The following is a 24,071-nucleotide window of genomic DNA, read 5'->3' as shown; positions in this document are numbered from 1 at the left end:
GCCAAACACACCCTTAGTATAATGCGTAGCAAAGAACTTGCGCGGTTCTCCCCATATACTTGGTGTCATGTGATAGGGAGATGTCATGGGTTCGATCCTTAGGGATGACATGATCTTCTTTAAACCAATTGAACACCAATAATGGTGGTATATATTGACCCTATAGGGAGGTTTTACCGGATTCGTTCACGGACTCCTATCCGAAACCACTGCCTGAATGGATGTGTTTCTGGGTACCGTCTATCGGGTTCGAGTTTCTGCCCGAACGTGTGTGTTACGTGCAAATGATGAGGGTCGTTGAAAAAAATGATCTACTCATGCCAAAAAAACGCCGTTAAAAAAAAAAATAATGCGTAGCAAAGACTAATTTTAGAAAACAGCATGATTGACGTTTTTGACTTTCTATTTCAACACAATAATCTTCTAAAACACTCATAAGTGCTAGGAGTATAATATAATTACAAATAAAATGATTTCAGGTCGCCTTTGTTTATACCGCTATACCATCGTAGTAGAAGTTTAAAACCTACTAGTACTAGGGTATATGGTATATGGTATCCATTTTATAGTACGAAGGCATCTTTTATAATCTGTGACATTTTTGTAAAAGCAATTTAGTGTTTTTTTTTTTTTTTTTTTTTTTTTTTTTTTTTTTTTTTATAACTATCAAAGGGACCATTTTTGTAACCCCTTTAAGAATAAAATATTTCACGGACTAATGTTTTTTCTTGAAAAAATGCCCTCCAACTTGATTCCTTCCATCTCTTACACACACTAAATTCACACAAAATACACACACATAAATTGTCTCACAGAGTCACAGTCGAATAAAATATCACGGGTTACTACAAAACAACATGCGTTTCAAACCCCATCCCTATAAAATACACCCAAACTCACACATTGCCTTCACACCAAAAAATGACCTCCAAAAACAGAGCATCCTCTGTTTTTGCCATTCCTTTAATCTTCATAGTATTACTAACCAATGTTTCAGCCCAAAACAGCCCGGTTTTCGCTTGCGATATCGATAAGAACCCGGGCTTAAAAAACTATTCTTTTTGTGACGCTTCATTAGATGTGAAAACTAGAGTCAATGATTTAGTTAAAAGACTAACATTGCAAGAAAAGATTGTGAACTTGGTTGATAATGCTGGTAGCATTGACCGGCTTGGGATACCGAAATACGAATGGTGGTCGGAAGCGTTGCACGGTGTTTCGTATGTGGGCCCGGGGACCCATTTCTCCGGGCTGGTCCCTGGAGCCACTAGCTTCCCTCAAGTCATTCTCACAGCCGCCTCATTCAATGAAACTTTGTTCAAAACCATTGGAAAGGTATGTACATTACAGCATTACTTAAGTTATTAGTAGTAGTATTTAAAACAATTGGGATCAAAATATGCTAATAACCAACCTAATTAGTACGGACTATTTGTTAATAACCATAAGCACCGTAAATTAATGTGCAAGACATATTGTTTAAATGCAACATTTTGAACTGATTATTATTTTGTATATGTTACTGAGTACAACCATAACATGATAATGTTACTTTGATGACATTGAAATATTTAATCACTATAGAGTTATCTGGTAGGTTAGATCTTAAAATCCAATTACGGTAAACAAGATTCGTGTTTTTTTGTTTTGGATTTTAAGAACTTGAGTAGGGTATACTTATATTATTTTAAATATAAATATATTTTATATTATATAGATATATGTGTTTCATTGAAGTTATCAAAAACCAAAACACTTTTGATGAAAGATTATCCAACAACATGAAAATTAGCAATAAACTAATAATTGTTGTTTGGTAGTGTGAGGGACCAGTTACTTGTAGCTACATTAGTAAGCACCAAACTTGTAATAGCCTAACACTATTCGAAAAGCCTTTTAAGTAAAGATGTTGAAGGTTCAAACTCCGTCGTGATTATATTTATGGATAAATTCCTATCGGGGGTATGTGAATTGCCTTGATTATCATAAAATAATCAGAATAATTTTTTTTTTATTTTTTTTAAAGGCAATATGAATATTATATATAAATAAATAGATATGTACATGGTGAGTGCAAGGAGCACTAGGTATCACATTACACATGTATGTACAGCAATATCACCTAGAAACAAATTCAACACATGTATCAGAATAATTTTATTTGCATTACTAATCATCAAAGAATTTTAAATTCAAACCAATTGTTGAAATTTAAAGTTATAAACTCATGTAAAAATTAATATTTAAATTTAATTTTTTATAAAAATATGACACAATATAAGTATTTTTCTATATATTTAGAAAAGAAATAAATGGATATGATTTTTTTATATAGCAAAGTAACTTCAGGCGCCAGCTTGCTATACTGCTAACAACCATCATATCTGTATTATTACATCATATTTCATCTTTTGTCAATTCAAGATGTAAATAGTACTATATCGCATTGCACATGAAACATGAAACATCTAGTTGTTAAAATGATTTATAATGTGTTGCAACTTGCAAAGAATGAACAACGACAATTTAGTTAAATTAAATTGACATAAAGTAGATTTGCTATTGAGTGAATTTAACTCTAGATTCAAGTATAACCTTACTAATAATTCAGTTAGAGCTAAATAAAATTGTCCTACAATACCATTAAAATGACTCTTTAACTTTTTTTAAGATGACTTAGTAGTTATTATTCAAAAAAGACATCTATTATATGTCTTATAAAAATTATTCTTGATTTCAAAAATCTAAAAGCCTAACTGCTATTTACAGAGTTGGTAGTTCTTTTATGACTTTAGCATTATGCAATAAAAATTATACATGATTTTGGATATATGGGAATAATAGCAGGGTGATCAAAATGTAAAGAAGCCTAACATTAGAACTTTCCAAATTTATATACAGAGTACATTTTTTTTTTTTTTTTTTTTTTTCAAGAATAAAAAAAGTGTCTGGACTGCCTTTAGTTCATTTAAGATTCTGTTACACTATGCAGACTTTGAACTTTTGAAGGTACAATCAATAACTGCAGCAACTTTATGTTTGATCTAAAGTTAGTTACTTTTTTAATGAATATAGGTAGTTTCTACTGAAGCTAGAGCGATGTACAACGTTGGTTTGGCAGGACTAACATATTGGTCACCTAATATAAATATTTTTCGAGATCCAAGGTGGGGTCGAGGTCAAGAGACCCCGGGTGAAGACCCGGTTCTAACAAGTAAATATGGAGCGGCTTACGTTCAAGGTTTACAAGAGAGTGATGATGGTGATAAAGATCGGCTCAAAGTTGGAGCTTGTTGTAAGCATTACACCGCATATGATGTTGATAATTGGAAAGGCATTGACCGTTACCATTTTAACGCTGTGGTAAATATAATTATTATTTAGAGATCACCCACTTTGACCCATTACATAACCCATTTTTCCACCTGTGCAAAGACTTATGATACACGTACATTATTATAAATAATTAAATGGTTTTTGTTGTTTTTAAAGGTTACAAAACAAGATATGGATGATACATATCAACCACCATTCAAGAGCTGTGTTTTGGATGGCAATGTTGCAAGTGTTATGTGTTCTTACAATCAAGTAAATGGAAAACCGACCTGCGGTGATCAGGATCTTCTTACTGGAGTTATTCGAGGCGAATGGAATTTAAACGGGTAAAAACCATAAATGTTTTGACTTTCTGCATATAATACTTGCACAATATTTTCTGTTCTTATTATTAACTTGCAAGAATAGACATAAAAACTTTCTTTGGCTGGTCCAAACAGCCCACTAAACCTGATTAGGACCAAATGTACGGTCTTTATGGGCATACCTTATTGAAAGATTGTTGTCTGTGCAGATACATAAGTTCAGACTGTGATTCGCTAGACGTGATGCTCAATTCCCAGCACTGGGAAACAACGCCCGAAAAAGTAGCAGCTGATGCATTAATAGCAGGTAATTTGACTTGAATAACTGTGCTTAATACTTTGTGTAAAGGTTAGTGTACTTCGTTTTTTAAAAGAAAAAAAAAATGCAGGGTTGGATCTTAACTGTGGCAGTTTCTTAAGCCAACACACAGAAGCTGCGATTAAAGCAGGGCTGGTGAAAGAAACGGAGGTCGATAGGGCTGTTACTAACAACTTTGCAACACTTATGAGACTTGGGTTCTTTGATGGTAATCCAAGCAACCATTTATACGGAAAACTAGGCCCAAAAGATGTTTGCACTCCGGCTAACCAGGAGTTAGCCCGTGAAGCAGCAAGACAAGGAATAGTGCTGCTCAAGAACACTGTTGGATCCTTGCCTCTGTCTCCAGCATCCATCAAGTCTCTAGCTGTAATTGGGCCTAATGCTAACGTCACAAAAACCATGATCGGAAACTATGAAGGTAAATTTCCTTACTAGTAAAATTCTTTAGTTAAAGTCAAAACTGGATCAAGGTGTGTTGGAGCATAACCACTTTGATCATAGTGAGTCATAAACTCGTGTTAAGTGTGATTACAAAAACCATATTGTTGCAGTAATAGTTTCATTAAGCCATATTATGATGGCTGTATGCAGTGGCGGATAAAGGAATTTGTTAGACGGGTGCAAAATGTAAAAAAATTGGAAAAAAATGGGGGCAAAACGTCGATTTTTAACATATAAATATACTACAAACTTTAACACATAAATATACTGAAAAAAATTTGGTCGGGGCGGCTGACCCCGGTTGACCCTTCTATGGTCCGCCCCTGGCTGTACGCATTGAGTATACACTTTGGATGACTTTCAACCTGTTTGACCTGTTTTTTTAATTATTTTTGTATTTGACCTGTTTGAGATTAAAGCAATGCGAACCAAACCATTCATAAGTACATGACTCAAAATATCTCTAGCTTTGTTTCTAGAAAAATCTTAACTCTCATCCTATGAATGCAGGTACCCCTTGCAAATATACAACTCCACTTCAAGGACTAATAGCCTCGGTGGCAACCGTATACCAGGCAGGTTGTACAGATGTAGGGTGTGGTACTGCACAAGTAGATGAAGCTAAAAAAGTTGCAGCTGCAGCTGACGCTGTGGTTTTAGTAATGGGTACAGATCAGTCTATAGAAACCGAGAGTCGAGATCGAATTAGTATTACTCTTCCGGGCCAACAAAACCTTTTGATTAAAGAGGTTGCAAGTGTATCTAAAGGCCCGGTGATTGTTGTTATAATGTCCGGTGGAGGGATGGACGTTCAGTTCGCTAAAGATGACCCAAAAATCACCAGCATTTTATGGGTCGGTTTCCCTGGTGAAGCAGGTGGTGCTGCACTTGCCGATATTGTTTTTGGCCAATATAATCCAAGTAAGTTTCTTATTTGACAAAATATCACGAATGGTCTTGCTGGTTTGTGTCAGAAATCATTAGTGGTCCCTGTACTTTTTACCATACTTTTTACCATCAAGTATGGTCCCTGTGATTTGCATTTGAATCACCGGTGGTCTTTGTGGTTTGTATTTTTTCATCAAGGATGGTCCCTGTGGATATGCACCACGGGGACCATCGGTGATTCAAAATGAAAACCACAGGGACCATCCATGACGAGAAAAAAGTAGAGGGACCACCGGTAATTTCTGATACAAACAAGAGGATTAGCAATCATATTTTGTCTTTTTATTTATTTATTTTCTTAATATTCTTCAAAGTACCTTATCCTAAAAATTCACATCTATGTTGTATGTTACTATATTCAGGTGGAAGATTACCAATGTCATGGTACCCAGAATCGTATACAGATAAGGTGAACATGACCAACATGAACATGAGACCGGACCCAGCCACAGGCTACCCAGGTCGAACCTACCGGTTCTACAAAGGAGAGACAGTATATACATTTGGTGATGGGCTAAGTTATTCTGAGTTTAGTCACCACCTAGTTGAAGCACCTAAGCTAGTATCCGTACCACTAGAAGAAGGACACGTTTGTCGATCATCTGCTTGCAAGTCAATTGAAACAGCTGAGGAAACATGCAAGAATTTAGCATTTAACATTCATTTAAGGGTGACAAATAGTGGAACAATGGGTGGGAGCCACACTGTGTTCTTGTTTTCGTCACCACCATCTGTTCATAATGCACCACAAAAACACTTGTTGGGGTTCCAAAAGGTGAAGTTGGCACCAAGACAACAAAATGTGGTTAGGTTTAATGTGGATGTTTGTAAGGATTTGAGTTTAGTTGATGAAGTTGGTAATAGAAAAGTTGCATTGGGTCAACATATTCTTCATGTGGGGAACTTGAAACATTCCTTAAATGTTAGGATATGATGTGGATTTTTTTGTAATTACTTTTTTTTTTTTTTTTTTTGGGGTGTTGGTTGTCAAAATTCATCAAGAAATTGAACTAAAAGTCATCGCAAGATGCAATTTTTATTTATTAATAAAAAAGCATTCGGTAACAAGAAGTTTTAATTTTTCCTTTTATTAGTGTGAGACCAAATAGATGTAAACATATTATAGAAGTTCATAACTTCATACTTATTTGTATAAACCGCTAAACTTTAAAAATGCAACAAGAATACAACCAGACATAAAATATACCAACATTTAAAGCATAAAGTGATTGTGCTACTTTCTTCAGGTTGAAGAAGATACACAAATGTATGAAATTGATAAAGTTGACTTAAGTCATCCTGAATAAACCAAATTAACTGGATTAGTTACCTAAGAAAAACTTGAGAAACCAGAAAAGCAACAAAATTCAAATCCAAAACCAAATCTTCAAAACACAAAATCCATAGAGCAAACATAATTAAAAGCAAACAGTAAACAAAACCCTAAATATTCTCAAAGTTTACTGCCCATAATCAAGAGCTAAATCAGCAGTTTGCAAACAAACTCAAGGTGAATCTTCTTAACCTGAAGCTCAGCAAAAGGTGCATCTTGATTATCCTCAAGCCACTTGGTTGTGTCATCAACAACTTTCTCCATTTCCTTCAACTTCTCATTAGACAAATTCATAACATTATTCTCTTTAATCTTCTTCCTCATTTTGTACAACTCATCTTCCAAATCATTATGCGCATCCGCTTTCTTCTTAAATTCCACATCCTCAAATTTGTACACCTCAGCCTCTCTTACCATCCTCTCAATCTCGTCCTTCGAAAGCCTTCTCTTTTCATTATCGATTGTAATCTTCGCTACCTTACCAGTCGCTTCTACCCCACCAGTAACAGTAAGAATACCATTAGCATCTATCTCAAAGCACACCAATACTTTACCTTCTCCTTTAGGTGCAGGCGGTATTCCATCAACACTAAAGTGACCCAAAAAGTGGTTATCTTTATCTCTAGATCTTTCACCTTGATACACATTGATATTTATCAAAGTTTGGTCGTCAGCTACTGTATAATAATTTTTAGCATTACTTGTAGGAATCGGGGTATTTTTTGGAATCACAACACTAAGTTTATCACCCCGTACTGCGATACCAAGCGATAACGGAGTTACATCCGATAACACCACATCTTGGACACTCCTATTACTCGAACCATTCAACTTTGCAGCCAAAACGGCTGCACCATATGCAACCGCTTCATCAGGGTTCACGCTTTTGCATAACTGCTTACCATCAAAAAAGTCCTGCAACATTTGTTGTACCTTCGGTATCCTAGTGGACCCGCCAACGAGAATTATCTCATCCACACACGACTTCTTAATCCCTGCATCGTTTAAACAATTCTCAACGGTCTTGATGCACTTTTCAAAGAAGCTACTGTTCAACTCTTCAAATTTAGCTCGAGTAAATTTCATAGAAAAATCAACTCCTTCGTGCAAACATTCCAATTCGATTGACGTTTGAGTAGTAGACGATAGAATCCTTTTAGCTTTCTCGCACGCAAATCTCAACCTTCCCAACGCTTTTTTGTTCTCATTCAAATCCGATTTAAATTTCCTTTTAAATTCTTGAACACAATGTTCCACCATTTGATGATCAAAATCCTCACCTCCTAAATGACAGTCACCGGCAACACCTTTCACCTCAAAAATATCACCTTTCTCAATAGTCATTAAAGAGACATCGAAAGTACCACCACCCAAATCGAAAACGAGCGCGTTTATCTTGCCACGAATAGATGTCTTATTATTAAGACCATAAGCAATTGCAGCTGCAGTAGGCTCGTTGATCATACGAACAACGTTTAAACCAGCAATAGTGCCCGCATCTTTTGTAGCTTGACGTTGTGCATCATTGAAATAAGCAGGGACGGTTACAACGGCATTCTTCACAACATCTCCAATATACGTTTCAGCGCTTTCTTTCATCTTAGCAAGAATCATTGATGAAATTTCTTCAACCAAAAATTCCTTCTTTTGACCTTTGTATGAGACAACAATAGTTGGTGTGTCACCAAGACCACCTGTAACCTTAAAAGGCCACAACTTTATGTCTTCTTGAACTTGGGCATCACTGAAACTCCTTCCTATCAACCTCTTTGCATCTGAAAGGTTGATAATTTGTTATAAAAATGGCCAACTAAACTAAACATCAGATAGATTATGAGAACCCAACTTATAAAAGCTAAACCTTTGGCAGATACTTAAGTGCTCAATCAACTATAACTGTTAGTAGCAGCTCATTTATATGTGTGCTTGTCGTTAGCTCTTAATAAGTCATAATAGGTTGTAAATATACCTGGAAAACGGGTCAGGTTGGGTCGGTTTGGGTAACATGTCAAAATAGTATTTGGGTTGAAATTGATCATGGGTCAAACTGGTCAGTTTTTTGATCGGGTCCAGGTCAGGTTAGGTTGGGTAACGAGTCGAAACAGGTCATGGGTCAAAAAACTTATTTTAGTTATTATATTATTTACATTTAATATATATATATATATATATATATATATAAGAAAAAATATATTAAGTTACATAATAAATGATATAACCATAAATGCTTTCATAAATGTTTGACGAATGAAACTTATTATGATCTTTATGTTTGACCCGTTTGACCCATTTACAAGACCCATTAGACATATCATTCTTTATTGAGCTTTAGAAATTGATACGCATTAGACCTCTTTCTTTATATTTCGTATACGGCCATACGGGCCAATAGGCTAGTGGGAAACTTATTGGACCTTTCTTAAGGTTTGGGGTTTATATGGCCATGCTTTTTTTTCATGACCCAAAATCCAAATTTGAAAGTATGGGTGACAATTAGTATAGTTGTAAACAACAAACACAAACCAACAAAGGTGCAAGAATTGTCAATTGTTTGTTAAGAAAGCAGGTTCACTGATGAACTTAAGATACTAAACTAGCGCAAAGGATCAAAAACAAAGAAATGTTAACATGAACCATGCAACAATTTAAACATATAAATGAGAATTAAACATAAACAATAAGGAGAGTAAATGAGCCAAGCTACTCGCTAACTACTCAAGTTCAACTTGTTAAGAGCTCAATTCTCTTTGAATAACTATTTAAAATATTATATGTATAAAATGAGTCTTTTTGAAATTTAATGAAGCCTTGTTTACACCCTAAGTTCAAATCAAAGATCTTAACTAAAAATACATTCACTTTTCGGCATGCTGTTATAAGTAAATGGGAACATAAAGGTCCTCTTTTTACTTACATCCGGTCACCTACTATACATTTAGTCTGTTAATTAATTTTCTTTTATATTCAATTCGATGTATATAAACAATTACTCACAAGTTTTCTGCAGTTATTTTGAAATTTATCAGACTATAAAAACTATTGTATGATTAATAGATTACAAAGACTACATAATAATTTTTTTTTTGTTGCAAAAAAACGAATACTCATATAGAAACGAGGTCGTTTTTAAAAGAAAAACGCCCTCAACAAGGAGTACAAAATAGGACGGGAGAAACGAGGAAGCTCGCACCTAGAAAGCAACTATATAAACGAAACTACCTATAAACGAGCATCCCTAACAACTCAAAAAACCATAAAGACAAACTAAGGAAACAAACCGAATACAACACGTAAAAAGGAATAACACCAAATTAACAATCAAAACGAACCCAACCACTCAACATCGAGGACCCGCCCTTTTCAACTTACCGTTAACCGTCTCTTTCAATGAATGATAATACATAATACATAATGATGTAAATAGAATATAAAACGCATGGTTACCAAATATGGTGTTAGCTGAGTTAACAAGTGCTTGATTTTTGGCACCATCACCAACAAAACGTTGAGAATCAGTGAAAGCAACACATGACGGCGTCGTTCTGTTGCCTTGTTCATTAGGTATGATCTCAATACGACCATCTTTCAATGCACCAACACATGAATACGTTGTTCCGAGATCAATCCCAATCGCCAAAACGTCGCCGCTTCCACTTCCTTCCGCCATTACTCTTAAGTCAATTCGTTTAGGATTGTATTTTTTTTTTTCAGTTTTAAACGTGACGTAGTCTATATAGAGTACACATCCAAATCATAATCAAAATCAAATTTTGAATTAATATAATAAGATACGTTTTGATTTATCCTATACGAGTATATATCTTTGTGGTTACAAAATCCAGAAAAAATCGGGCTTTTCCTTTTCTTTTTTATTTAATTTAGAAAAGATTAGAAATTATAATTATGCGGAGTAATTATATTTATTATCACTAAGTTTCATATTAAAAGAAATTAAATATCTGTTCTAAAAGTTATTAATTACAAGTAATATTTTTTTTGGATTAGCGAGAAGAGGAAACCCCATAAACGTATAATATTTTTAATATTTTATTTTTTGAGATAATCCTATCCATTTGAAACGAACCTCGACTCAAATTCCAGAAAACGACAACCTTATTTTTTTTCTACACATCATACATTTAAAACATTTGACCCATTTCAAATGACCCAAACGACCTCCAAACATTTACCATTCATTAGCAGCCTGTCTTTAAATTTTAAGGTCAAATCAATCGATCCCTTTAATAAACACAACAATACTCGACCAATTACATAACAAGGGTGTTAATTTTGACCCAAAATGCAAACCGACCTTTTCGACACAAATACAAGAGCATGGTGTTGGGACAAACTACCCAACTAAGGCAACACCAAAAAAAGGCACAAATCTTCCGAGCCCAACAAACGTCCGTCAAGCATGTAAGCTAATCGCCAAGCTTACATGTTTCCTTCCCCGTAATCGAATCTATAAAAAGAAACAACAACAACGAGTAAGCTTACAAAGCTTAGTGAGTATAATAATAATATGCATATACACATAAATTATACATGTCAAAGTATATCACCAAATAGACATTTAAATATAAGCATAAACATGTCATCACACAAGAGCATACATCACTTTATCACTAATCAAATCACCAATCAAATCATTAAGTTAACATGTAAATGTAATAAACATGTTATCTCATACAAACGCGCCTTTACTTCATTATCAATCGAATGTTAACACTTATCATAATACATAAGGACATCTTAATCACCGGGTGGCCGCCCAAACATCATCTAGTGTCTAATCGAAGTTGCTAGACGCCAAGTGGTCTAACTCATAGTCCACTTAAGTGGCCTAACTCATAGTCCACGTTATCGTGTGGTCTAACTCATAGTCCACGTTATCGTGTGGTCTAACTCATAGTCCACGTTACCGTGTGGTCTAACTCATAGTCCACATTACCGTGTGGTCTAACTCATAGTCCACGATCTTACTCAAAGTCAAATATTCGCCGGTTTGGCTACGAGTTACACATATAATCTATGCATTCATACATACAATTATTACACTCACCTCGATACCCGCGTACGTGACATGTAATTGATAAGGCTAAAAAGGAACATATATTTCATAGCAAAATCCCCCAAGAAAGACAAGATTTTAGTTGCAATTGTTCTATTTTCAAGTAATATTCGTTTATTTTAAATAAGTGCGAAGACAAAAGGCGAAAACGACGAATTGAAGACACAAAGGTCCAAAAAGCTCAAAAGTACAAGATACAATCAAAAAGGTTCAAATTATTGATGAAGAACGTCTAAAAATGACAAGAGTACAAGTTACAAAACGCAAAGTACACGATATAAAATTGTACGAAAGGACGTTCGAAAATCCGGAACCAGGACATGAACCAACTCTCAACGCTCGACGCAACGGTGTAAAAATTACGAGTCAACTATGCACAAGAATAAAATATAATATTTAAATAAATCATAATAAGAATAATATTAAATAATAAAAAGTTGTTAATTGAGCATAGTTCAGGGGTCGTAAATGAAAATTCAATTTACAATTTAGCCTATAAATGGAACGATTGTAACGATGAGAAGGGAGAGAGATATTTTCGATCTTTTTTTTCTTTCTATTTTTTTTCTTATTTTTCTATATCAAATATCAATATCTATATTTATAATTCTCTATCATAATGTTAATGTAATCAGATATAACAATAATCTTAATTTTAATTTTAAATTATGATAATAATAAGATTTATGATAGAGATCGTTTGAGTGTGTAAGTCGAAATTCTGTCCGTGTAACGCTACGCTATTTTTAATCATTGTAAGTTATGTTCAACCTTTTTACATTAATGTCTCGTAGCTAAGTCGTTATTATGCTTATTTAAAATGAAGTAATCATGATGTTGGGCTAATTACTAAAATTGGGTAATTGGGCTTTGTACCATAATTGGGGTTTGAACATAAGAACGACACTTGTGGAAATTGAACTATGGGCTATTAATAGATGGGGGGTATTGTCTAATTGAGTGACAACTCATTGGAGTCTGTCGAACCTATCTTCAAATTAATTATCCTAATAATTAATAATGATTATGGTTGTCCTATTTAGTGACGTTCATATGGAATCTATTATAATCATTTAATTAATTATTCGGGTTGGGTAATTGATTATTCATTCTGATCAAGTGGATGAATTAATATTCATAAACTAATTAAAACAGGGGTGGATTACATACAGTGATAACTGGTGTAATTGTTGACAGAAGTGATAACTGCGTCACAGTTTAAATCTTTAATCAGTTGGAATATTTGACTTCGGGTATAAGGGTAATTTGACGAGGATACTCGCACTTTATATTTATGACCGATGGACTATTATGGACAAAAACCAGATAGACGTATCAAATAAACCAGGACAAAGGACAATTAACCCATGGTAATAAATTAAAATCAACACGTCAAACATCATGATTACGGAAGTTTAAATAAGCATAATTCTTTTATTATATTTCTCATCGTATCTTTATTTACTGTCATTTTATTACTCGCAATTTTATTTACTGTCATTTTATTTATTGTCATTATTTTACGCACTTTAATTATCGTCATTTATCTTTACGCTTAAAATATAGAATCGACAAACCGGTCATTAAACGGTAAAACCCCCCTTTTATAATAATATTACTACTTATATAATTATATATATTTTGTATAAATATAGTTAAAAATATAGTAAGTATCACCAGCTCCCTGTAGAACGAACCGGACTTACTAAAAACTACACTACTCTACGATTAGGTACACTGCCTATAGTGTTGTAGCAAGGTTTAGGTATATCCCATCCGTAAATTAACATATATTTAGTAGCAATATCGTTCCAATATGTAAAGTTTTTAAATGTAATTTCCTTATTTTTAGTTGTAATAGTTAAATAAATAAGTGCGAAGACGAAAGACGCAAATCGCTCGAAAATGAAGATTTAAAGACAAAAACGAAGATTTGAAAGACCAAAACGTCCAAAAAGCTCAAATGTACAAGATACAATTCAAAAGGTTCAATTTATTGATGAAGAACGTCTAAAAATGACAAGAGTACAAGTTACAAAACGCAAAGTACAAGATATAAAATTGTACGAAAGGACGTTCGAAAATCCGGAACCGAGGCATGAACCAACTTTCAGCGCTCGACGCAACGGTGTAAAAATTACGAGTCAACTATGCACAAGAATAAAATATAATATTTAAATAATTCATAATAAGAATAATATTAAATAATAAAAAGTTGTTAATTGAGCATAGTTCAGGGGTCGTAAATGAAAATTTCAAATTCTAATTTCGCTATAAAACGATGATTTACGATGAATTGAGAAATGGAGATTTTTTCTTCCGATCTTTTTTTTCTTCTACCTTTCGATTTTTTTATCCTTAATATCAAATATCAATATCTATATTCTATATCTCTATCATAATGTTAACTTAATAAGATATAACAATAATCTTAATTTTAATTTTAAATTATGATAATAATAAGATTTATGATAGAGATCGTTTGAGTGTGTAAGTCGAAATTCTGTCCGTGTAACGCTACGCTATTTTTAATCACTGTAAGTTATGTTCAACCTTTTTACATTAATGTCTCGTAGCTAAGTTATTATTATGCTTATTTAAAACGAAGTAATCATGATGTTGGGCTAATTACTAAAATTGGGTAATTGGGCTTTGTACCATAATTAAGGTTTGGGCAAAAGACCGACACTTGTGGAAATTGAACTATTGACTATTAATAGATGGGGGGTATTGTCTAATTGAGTGACAACTCATTGGAGTCTGTCGAACCTATCTTCAAATTAATTAACCTAATAATTAATAATGATTATGGTTGTCCTATTTAGTGATGTTCATATGGAATCTGTTATAATCATTTAATTAATCAATTGGGTTGGGTAATTGATTATTCATTCTGATCAAGTGGATGAATTAATATTCATAAACTAATTAAAACAGGGGTGGATTACATACAGTGATAACTGGTGTAATTGTTGACAGAAGTGATAACTGCGTCACAGTTTAAATCCTTAATCAGTTGGAATATTTGACTTCGGGTATAAGGGTAATTTGACGAGGATACTCGCACTTTATATTTATGACCGATGGACTATTATGGACAAAAACCAGATAGACGTATCAAATAAACCAGGACAAAGGACAATTAACCCATGGTAATAAATTAAAATCAACACGTCAAACATCATGATTACGGAAGTTTAAATAAGCATAATTCTTTTATTATATTTCTCATCGTATCTTTATTTACTGTCATTTTATTACTCGCAATTTTATTTACTGTCATTTTATTTATTGTCATTATTTTACGCACTTTAATTATCGTCATTTATCTTTACGCTTAAAATATAGAATCGACAAACCGGTCATTAAACGGTAAAACCCCCCTTTTATAATAATATTACTACTTATATAATTATATATATTTTGTATAAATATAGTTAAAAATATAGTAAGTATCACCAGCTCCCTGTGGAACGAACCGGACTTACTAAAAACTACACTACTCTACGATTAGGTACACTGCCTATAGTGTTGTAGCAAGGTTTAGGTATATCCCATCCGTAAATTAATAAAACTTGTGTCATATTTTGTAGTATTTTGTATTAAAAATAATACTATTTCGTACCCTCACGCTACATCATCAAGTTTTTGGCGCCGCTGCCGGGGAGCGCTAAAACGCTATATTTTTAATTATAATAATATTGAAATAAAATATAATAATATAATAATATTGAAATAGAATATAATAATATAATAATATTGAAATAGAATATAATAATATAAAAATATTTAAGAATCTTTACGTAAATTTTAAAAAAAAAAAGTCGTATTTATTAAATACTTCAGGGGTATATTATGTAACTTATAATTAATAATTGCTATCATGTCGCTTTCATGTGAATAGTAAATTAATTAATTTATTTTCATTTACTATTCATGAATAGTAAATGAATTAAAAAAAAAAAAAAAAAAAAAAAAAAAAAAAAAATCGTTTTTTTTAAAAGAAAAAAAAAAGCGTTTTTTTTTTTAAAAAAAAAAAAAAAAAAAAAAAAAAAAAAAAAAAAAAAAATCGTTTTTTTTTTTAAAAAAAAAAAAAAAAAAAAAAACGAAAAAAAAAAAAAAAATGTATGTATTTTTAAGACTTTGTTAAATAGTTAAGTTTTAAAAGTTTCTTTATTTTTATTTTAGTTTATAAAAATATAAGTTTTAATTTTAATATCTTTTATTTAATTAAAAAACAGAAAAATAAAAAAAAAAAAAAAGAAAAACGCGTAAAAACAAAAGCTGTCAACTGAATTCCTGAACCCCGCGACTCGCGGAGTTTTCCTCTTTATTTGCCGCGACTCGCGGAGGCCTTCTGACACACGGACAAAAACCCTAATCACGGGTTATTTTTAATTATTATTATTATTAAAACCTAATTATTATTATTATTATTATTAGTTTTAAGTTTTATTTTTATTTATGTATTTAGTTTAAATAAGTTTTTATTAAATTGTAAAATTAATAGTTTTATTAAATAAATAATATAAAATAATATTTTTATAAAAATTGTACTTTTTACAACTTTTTGTATATTTTTATATTTTGTACCTTTTTAATCGTTGTAGCGTAACTTTTGTATTTTTAGCTCATATTTAATTTTAAACTTAGTTTTTGCTATAGTTATTTTTACTCCTAGATTTTTAGGCTTTGCCGTAGAATTCCTTAAGTGCTTTTTTCTTTAGACTAAGATTTAGGTGCTTTAGAATTTTGCGACGCCTTTTTAAGTTTTAGTTTCTTTTTAAGTTATTTCCATTTGGGATTTAGTCTTTTCCTGTAAGCTTTAATATTTTTAGACCTTTTACTATGTATCAATTATCATTCCAATTAGTAATTTCAATTTGCGATTATAATTTTAAGTTAGTTGTAGTAATAAGGTTAAATTAGTTAAGTATTTTTAAGTTTTGATAAGTTTCTTTTATTTTTCCGTCACCTTTTATTTTTCAACCATTTTTTCTTTTTCGACATTTTTCGACGCGCAATCTTTTTCTCTCTTATTTCTCGCCATTCTAGTTTTTAGGACTTAGAATTTTATTCTACTTCTTATCTAAATTTCTTAAAATTACGAAAATTTATTTTAAGTGGTTAAATTGATAGACATCAAAATTTTCTGGTTCGTAGTAATAGTTGGATTTGTACGTGGACCGGGTTATTGGAGCCAAACAGTCCTCAATTATATTGAGACCAAACGAATCCTGCCCCTCTGCTGCATCTTTTGGCTATTCGAAACGTGGGCAAAATCAGAAAAGTCTATTAATTGGATAACTTATTATAATTTTTCTTTCCTTTTTAAAAACTAATAGGATATTCAGTGAATGCACCGAGCAAAACGTTCACCACCTTTCATACGTTCACCACCTGTAACTCGATCAAGACATCTAGCAAATATTGTCGCCGTTGATTTTTCTTTAGAATCGTCATCTAGTCGAACAAGAACTCCAACTCAAATTTCCGATAATCCATCTTTTGAACCCGACTTCACAATTAAGAACCCGGAACATATTCAAGGACAATTCCAAGATCCTGAACCACTAATTATTCCTCCTGAACCACAAACCGTTAAATCAGAATCCTCTAGTGATTCGTATTCAACAAATTCAATTATGGAAGTAACGGAACCTCTAAGTATGGAAGATCGAATGAGAGCCACACGCACGGGCCAAGGTCACGCCATTATTAAGCCAGAAGTTAATGCGCCAGATTATGAAATCAAAGGACAAATTCTACACATGGTAACTAACCAATGCCAATTCAGTGGTGCACCGAATGAAGATCCTAACGAACACCTTCGTACGTTTAAAAGAATTTGTACACTATTCAAAATCCGAGAAGTGGAAGATGAGCAGATCTATCTCATGTTGTTTCCCTGGACTTTAAAGGGAGAAGCCAAAGATTGGTTAGAATCGTTACCTGAAGGGGCGATTGACACATGGGATGTTTTAGTTGAAAAATTTCTTAAACGATTCTTTCCGGCATCCAAAGCCGTGAGACTTCAAGGAGAAATTGTTACGTTCGCGCAAAATCCAAATGAAACATTATATGAGGCGTGGACAAGATTCGGAAGGATGTTGAGAGGATGTCCTCAACACGGATTAGATACTTTTCAAATAGTACAAATCTTCTATAAAGGCGTAGACATCGCCACACGAAAAGACATCGACATAACTGCTGGTGGATCCATTATGAAGAAAACCGCAACTGAAGCTTACAAGATCATTGATAGCACAGCCTCCCACTCACATGAGTGGCATCAAGAAAAAGATATCTTTCGATCATCTAAAGTGGCTAGAGCCGATTCTAGCCATGACTTTGATTCCGTTTCCGCAAAAATAGATGCTTTCGAAAGACGAATGGAAAATATGAATAAAGATATTCACGCAATACGAATCAGTTGTGAGCAATGCGGTGGACCACACTTATTGAAAGATTGTCACATTGAACCAACGATGGAACAACGAGAGAATGTTTCCTATATGAACCAAAGGCCGGGAAATAATTATCAAAATAATTATCAACCGCCAAGGCTAAACTTAAATCGAAATCAAAACATTCTTTACAATCCAAAAGGACCCGAAAATAACTGGTATAACCAACAAGGTCCGAATAACCAACCAACTCAAAACAACACTTTCAATCAACAAAGACCTAGCTTGTATAAACCACCACAACAACCCGAAGAGAAAAAGCCAAATCTAGAAGAAATGATGGCAAAGCTGATTGAATCTCAAACACAATTCATTACATCTCAAACCCAAACGAACGAGAGGTTTGATCAGTCATTAAGAACTCAACAAGCTTCCATTTTGAATCTAGAAAAACACGTAGGTACTCTTGCTAGCATGATGAGTGAGAGGGAACAAGGAAAGCTACCGAGTAATACTGAAGTAAATCCTCGGAATGAGAATGTTAATATGGTGTCAACGAATTCTGAAAAACCAGCATCAGAAGATGGGAAGGTTTTAGATGTGAGTAACAATGAAGAAGTTACACCACCACCACCCGAGTATGTAAAGCCAGTGGTGGCACCATACAAACCACCCATCCCGTTTCCAAGAAAAGGAGTTGAGTATGAGCAAGTGATAGGTAATAAAGATTGTGATACCTCTGGAAAGAAGAAGAAGAAAAAGAATAAGAAAGTGCAAGAAACAAAAGCCGTAAATATAAACCCGGTGAAGACAGTTCCACCAAAACCTCCACCTAGGGTAGGTGATCCGGGTGAATTTATTGTTCCTTGTCTACTTAGTGATTGTGTCATGTATGATGCACTAGCAGATTTAGGTGCAAGTGTAAGTGTTATGCCTCTTTCCTTATATAAGAGATTAGGTGTAGGTAAGTTAAGTCCAACGGATATGAGTGTTCGACTCTTTGATCAAACCATTAAGCACCCAGTTGGAATTGCTGACAACCTACCCGTTCAAGTAGGCAATTTAACCTTTCTAGTCGAATTTATTGTCATTGACATAGAAGAGGACCCAAACGTTCCTCTAATTTTAGGTCGACCATTCTTTGCGTCCACCGGGGCGTTATTTGATGTAGGAAATGGAAGAAAGACACTTAAAAGTGGTAACAAATCAATCACCTTTATGATTCGAAAGTCTAAATCTCCACCAACTAAAACCGTTGAACCAGTAAAAACGATTGGTAATAACCATGTTGTTTTACCAACTCCAACGGTAGTGCTTAGCAATAATAAAACGCCTAAGTGTGGGGAAAATGAAGTAAAACCTAATGATGACTTGATAATAAAGAACCCCGTTGTTGATACGAAATTAAATGACCCCGTTATTAACAGTTCAATGAAGAAACTTTTTAAACGGGCTATCGATGCTAGAAGTAAGGGGAACTTTAAGTTATGTAACCGATTAGTATCCAATCTGTCGCCTAAAGAAAAGGCGAAACTAGTTGAATTTTGGGATATTACGGAAGAAGCCGGGCACTGGCTTAAAGAAAAAGTCACAGATAGGCAAGTTGATTATGGACCAAAAGAAATTGACGATGAAGTTAATCATAATTTCGACACCACAGCTACCTAAGTGTGGGGAGATTCAAATGTTCTAAGAAAATGTTATCTAGAGTTAGTTGTTCTGTTCTCGTGTAGTTCCGAGAATGGAATCCGATTGGTCTTTTCCGCTAGCAGACACTAAAGAACTAGTTTTCTCCCCCCATTCTGAATTTTTGTTTTTTAGGTTTTATATGAAATTAATATGCTTTTCAAATTTAAGTTTTTGTGTGATTTTAAAAAAAAAAAATTACTTTATTTCATTAAGTTTAAAAAAAAATTGATTTCTAAAATTCGTCGTGAGTTGAAGACTAGGTCATTAAGCCGAAATTACTTTACCCGAGGGCGGGGCGACAAATTTTGTTATCATTATTTTTAATTTTATTGATTTAAAGTATGCCAAAAATATTATACTTTATAAATTTTTGAAAAGTGGGGTTATAAACCAAACTTCAAAAATATATATATATATATGTTTGTATTTTATCATGTAAACAACAGGGTAAAACAACGCACTTTCAAAGACTGTCATTAAAGTTCAGCAAAAGGTACTGATTTTGACGACAAGATGCAAAATAACAAATGTGATATAATAAATGAAGGAATGAACGATGAGGCGCGCCATCTATCATTCGACGAGCTTTGTAATTACAAACTCGGTATTTTTAATCACTTTTCTATGCTAATCACCCTCATGAATTTAAATTATAGTCTGATTTCATGCAAATGAGGGCATTGCATGATCTTAAGTGTGGGGAAGGGTTATAAATTCTCTCAGGTTTATACTTGGTTTATTTGCCAAATTTTGTGAAAATTTGAAAAAATTTTCAATTAAATGAAGTCAAAATCATGTTTATACATATTTATGAACGGTGAAAACTAGGTGATAATACCGAAATTATCGGAAAGGACAAAAATTGAGAAACAACCTAAAATGCTTGAATTCATTTAAAATGGAATAAAGGAGAATAAAAAGGCAAAGAAAGAAACTAAGTGTGGGGAGAATGTACCAAGTTATTCAATTAAAAACTATCTATCACATATTTTTGTACAAACAATTGAAAGTACTTTTGCTTTGGACGATACTAATCAGTTTTACCCGGTTTACTGTAATACATTTGAAAGAAAGATGGATCTACACGATGAATCAATTCCATCATTAAAAGGAAGTAAAGTCTTCTGAAAAAGACACGCGCTTCTTGATTTAGGTCATGAAGTTGTCGTCCAGACCAGCTGTAGGTTGACGAAAAACCTAGAAAAGTCATCACTAAAATCAGCAGGAAATCCACGGACCTCAGCATCAAACAGGGTCGCCAAGTGGTCAGACTTATCCTAACCATGAGAGGGTCTGTCTTGTAAAATGGGGAGGGCACCGTGCAAATTAGCTTGATAAGACTAATGAATCAAATCCCCAGAAAGGATAATCTCCTTAAAGATTAAAAATCAGCTTTTAAGACTGATATTACTCAATCCTAGAGATTGACCTTAAAGATTGAGAATTCAAACTCATGGAATTCAATGATATCTAAACTCGAGCTTGAACGAGAAAATATTTTGATCAAAAATACAAACCGATTTGTTTTCTGAAAACCCATTTTCAATGCGTTCATTACCATTGAACGTAAAATCCTGAGAATTCATCAGAATTCATTAGGTCACCTGAACCAAATCGGGTGTCAACCGTAAGAACGGTGGTTGCATAGCATGGTCGGAGACAGGACCTTGTGCCAGACCGAAAAATTATAGGATGATCTTTACTATCGCTCCTACCAAGGATAGTTCTAGCATCCGACACGTTAATAAGACCATAATCATCTGCATGTCACGGGACATTGCCTTAACAGTTTCTTGTTCATCGCTTTCCTTTACAACCGGACGGTAGTTTGCCGAAAGGTAATATACGGGACAAGTAAACTGGACGTGTTGCTTTCCTAATACAAGGTTAGCAAGTGGGTAACACAAAACCACAAGTGTTGAGCTAAAATTTTCAAATCTGAAACCCACACAACCCACAAAAATATTTTGCAAACAGCGGTGAAGGGTTATTCCGGAAAACTTATCTAGGGTAAAAGCTAGATTAAATTTTCAAAAAGATCAAATGTTTTCATAAAGATCCAATTTCCTTAAGGATCTACATTTTAATAGTCATGTGGGACTGTAAACCACCTTTCAAATGTGCACTTTGCTTTGGAAACCGAAAGTAAATCGGCTATTTGATTGCAAGTGTCGTTGACCTAAACCCGAGGCAACTGTGGATGACACACCCACCTTTAACCATCATTACTGTCATTGTTTATACCGCTATATCAAAATCACTGATGTACAAAATGTGATGAATAAAAAAGTGATTCATGTATGTTTTTATTTCAAGTTCTGTATTGCTTGAGGACAAGCAACGCTCAAGTGTGGGGATATTTGATAGTGTTCCAAATGAACATATATTTAGTAGCAATATCGTTCCAATATGTAAAGTTTTTAAATGTAATTTCCTTATTTTTAGTTGTAATAGTTAAATAAATAAGTGCGAAGACGAAAGACGCAAATCGCTCGAAAATGAAGATTTAAAGACAAAAACGAAGATTTGAAAGACCAAAACGTCCAAAAAGCTCAAATGTACAAGATACAATTCAAAAGGTTCAATTTATTGATGAAGAACGTCTAAAAATGACAAGAGTACAAGTTACAAAACGCAAAGTACAAGATATAAAATTGTACGAAAGGACGTTCGAAAATCCGGAACCGAGGCATGAACCAACTTTCAGCGCTCGACGCAACGGTGTAAAAATTACGAGTCAACTATGCACAAGAATAAAATATAATATTTAAATAATTCATAATAAGAATAATATTAAATAATAAAAAGTTGTTAATTGAGCATAGTTCAGGGGTCGTAAATGAAAATTTCAAATTCTAATTTCGCTATAAAACGATGATTTACGATGAATTGAGAAATGGAGATTTTTTCTTCCGATCTTTTTTTTCTTCTACCTTTCGATTTTTTTATCCTTAATATCAAATATCAATATCTATATTCTATATCTCTATCATAATGTTAACTTAATAAGATATAACAATAATCTTAATTTTAATTTTAAATTATGATAATAATAAGATTTATGATAGAGATCGTTTGAGTGTGTAAGTCGAAATTCTGTCCGTGTAACGCTACGCTATTTTTAATCACTGTAAGTTATGTTCAACCTTTTTACATTAATGTCTCGTAGCTAAGTTATTATTATGCTTATTTAAAACGAAGTAATCATGATGTTGGGCTAATTACTAAAATTGGGTAATTGGGCTTTGTACCATAATTAAGGTTTGGGCAAAAGACCGACACTTGTGGAAATTGAACTATTGACTATTAATAGATGGGGGGTATTGTCTAATTGAGTGACAACTCATTGGAGTCTGTCGAACCTATCTTCAAATTAATTAACCTAATAATTAATAATGATTATGGTTGTCCTATTTAGTGATGTTCATATGGAATCTGTTATAATCATTTAATTAATCAATTGGGTTGGGTAATTGATTATTCATTCTGATCAAGTGGATGAATTAATATTCATAAACTAATTAAAACAGGGGTGGATTACATACAGTGATAACTGGTGTAATTGTTGACAGAAGTGATAACTGCGTCACAGTTTAAATCCTTAATCAGTTGGAATATTTGACTTCGGGTATAAGGGTAATTTGACGAGGATACTCGCACTTTATATTTATGACCGATGGACTATTATGGACAAAAACCAGATAGACGTATCAAATAAACCAGGACAAAGGACAATTAACCCATGGTAATAAATTAAAATCAACACGTCAAACATCATGATTACGGAAGTTTAAATAAGCATAATTCTTTTATTATATTTCTCATCGTATCTTTATTTACTGTCATTTTATTACTCGCAATTTTATTTACTGTCATTTTATTTATTGTCATTATTTTACGCACTTTAATTATCGTCATTTATCTTTACGCTTAAAATATAGAATCGACAAACCGGTCATTAAACGGTAAAACCCCCCTTTTATAATAATATTACTACTTATATAATTATATATATTTTGTATAAATATAGTTAAAAATATAGTAAGTATCACCAGCTCCCTGTGGAACGAACCGGACTTACTAAAAACTACACTACTCTACGATTAGGTACACTGCCTATAGTGTTGTAGCAAGGTTTAGGTTCATGAATAGTAAATGAATTAAAAAAAAAAAAAAAAAGTTTTGAAAAAAAAATTTATAATTATAAAAAAATTAT

At 33.1% G+C, this 24,071-nt stretch overlaps 2 protein-coding genes across 2 annotated transcripts in view; one reads left to right on the top strand and one right to left on the bottom strand.

Annotated features, from left to right (window-relative positions):
• The first annotated feature begins 921 nt into the window (after positions 1-921).
• Positions 922-6,309, top strand: LOC139845249 (beta-xylosidase/alpha-L-arabinofuranosidase 2-like). Its single transcript, XM_071835501.1, has 7 exons — positions 922-1,335; positions 3,076-3,363; positions 3,493-3,662; positions 3,851-3,948; positions 4,031-4,381; positions 4,915-5,325; positions 5,715-6,309. The coding sequence occupies exons 1-7, from the start codon at positions 922-924 to the stop codon at positions 6,284-6,286; spliced, it is 2,304 nt and encodes a 767-aa protein (XP_071691602.1). The 3' UTR covers positions 6,287-6,309.
• A 523-nt stretch (positions 6,310-6,832) lies between these two features.
• LOC139842702 (heat shock cognate 70 kDa protein-like) overlaps positions 6,833-24,071 on the bottom strand; it is a 78,055-nt gene continuing 60,816 nt past the window's right edge. The window contains exons 3-4 of the mRNA XM_071832816.1: positions 10,130-10,414; positions 6,833-8,460 (exon numbers count right to left, since the gene is read on the bottom strand). Coding sequence (XP_071688917.1) covers positions 6,833-8,460; positions 10,130-10,414 — 1,913 coding nt within the window. The remainder of the gene's footprint in view (positions 8,461-10,129; positions 10,415-24,071) is intronic.

This window comes from Rutidosis leptorrhynchoides, chromosome 4 (genome assembly GCF_046630445.1).
Source record: "Rutidosis leptorrhynchoides isolate AG116_Rl617_1_P2 chromosome 4, CSIRO_AGI_Rlap_v1, whole genome shotgun sequence".
Lineage (NCBI taxonomy): Eukaryota > Viridiplantae > Streptophyta > Magnoliopsida > Asterales > Asteraceae > Rutidosis > Rutidosis leptorrhynchoides.
Note: the sequence above shows the minus strand (reverse complement) of the source record. Positions and strands in the feature narration are given on the sequence as shown.

Coding starts and splice junctions, on each gene's coding strand:
- LOC139845249 (XM_071835501.1), top strand. CDS start 922: ATGACCTCCAAAAACAGAGCATCCTCTGTTTTTGCCATTCCTTTAATC. Junction 3,364..3,492: donor GTTACCATTTTAACGCTGTG/GTAAATATAATT, acceptor TTGTTTTTAAAG/GTTACAAAACAAGATATGGA. Junction 5,326..5,714: donor TTTTGGCCAATATAATCCAA/GTAAGTTTCTTA, acceptor TACTATATTCAG/GTGGAAGATTACCAATGTCA.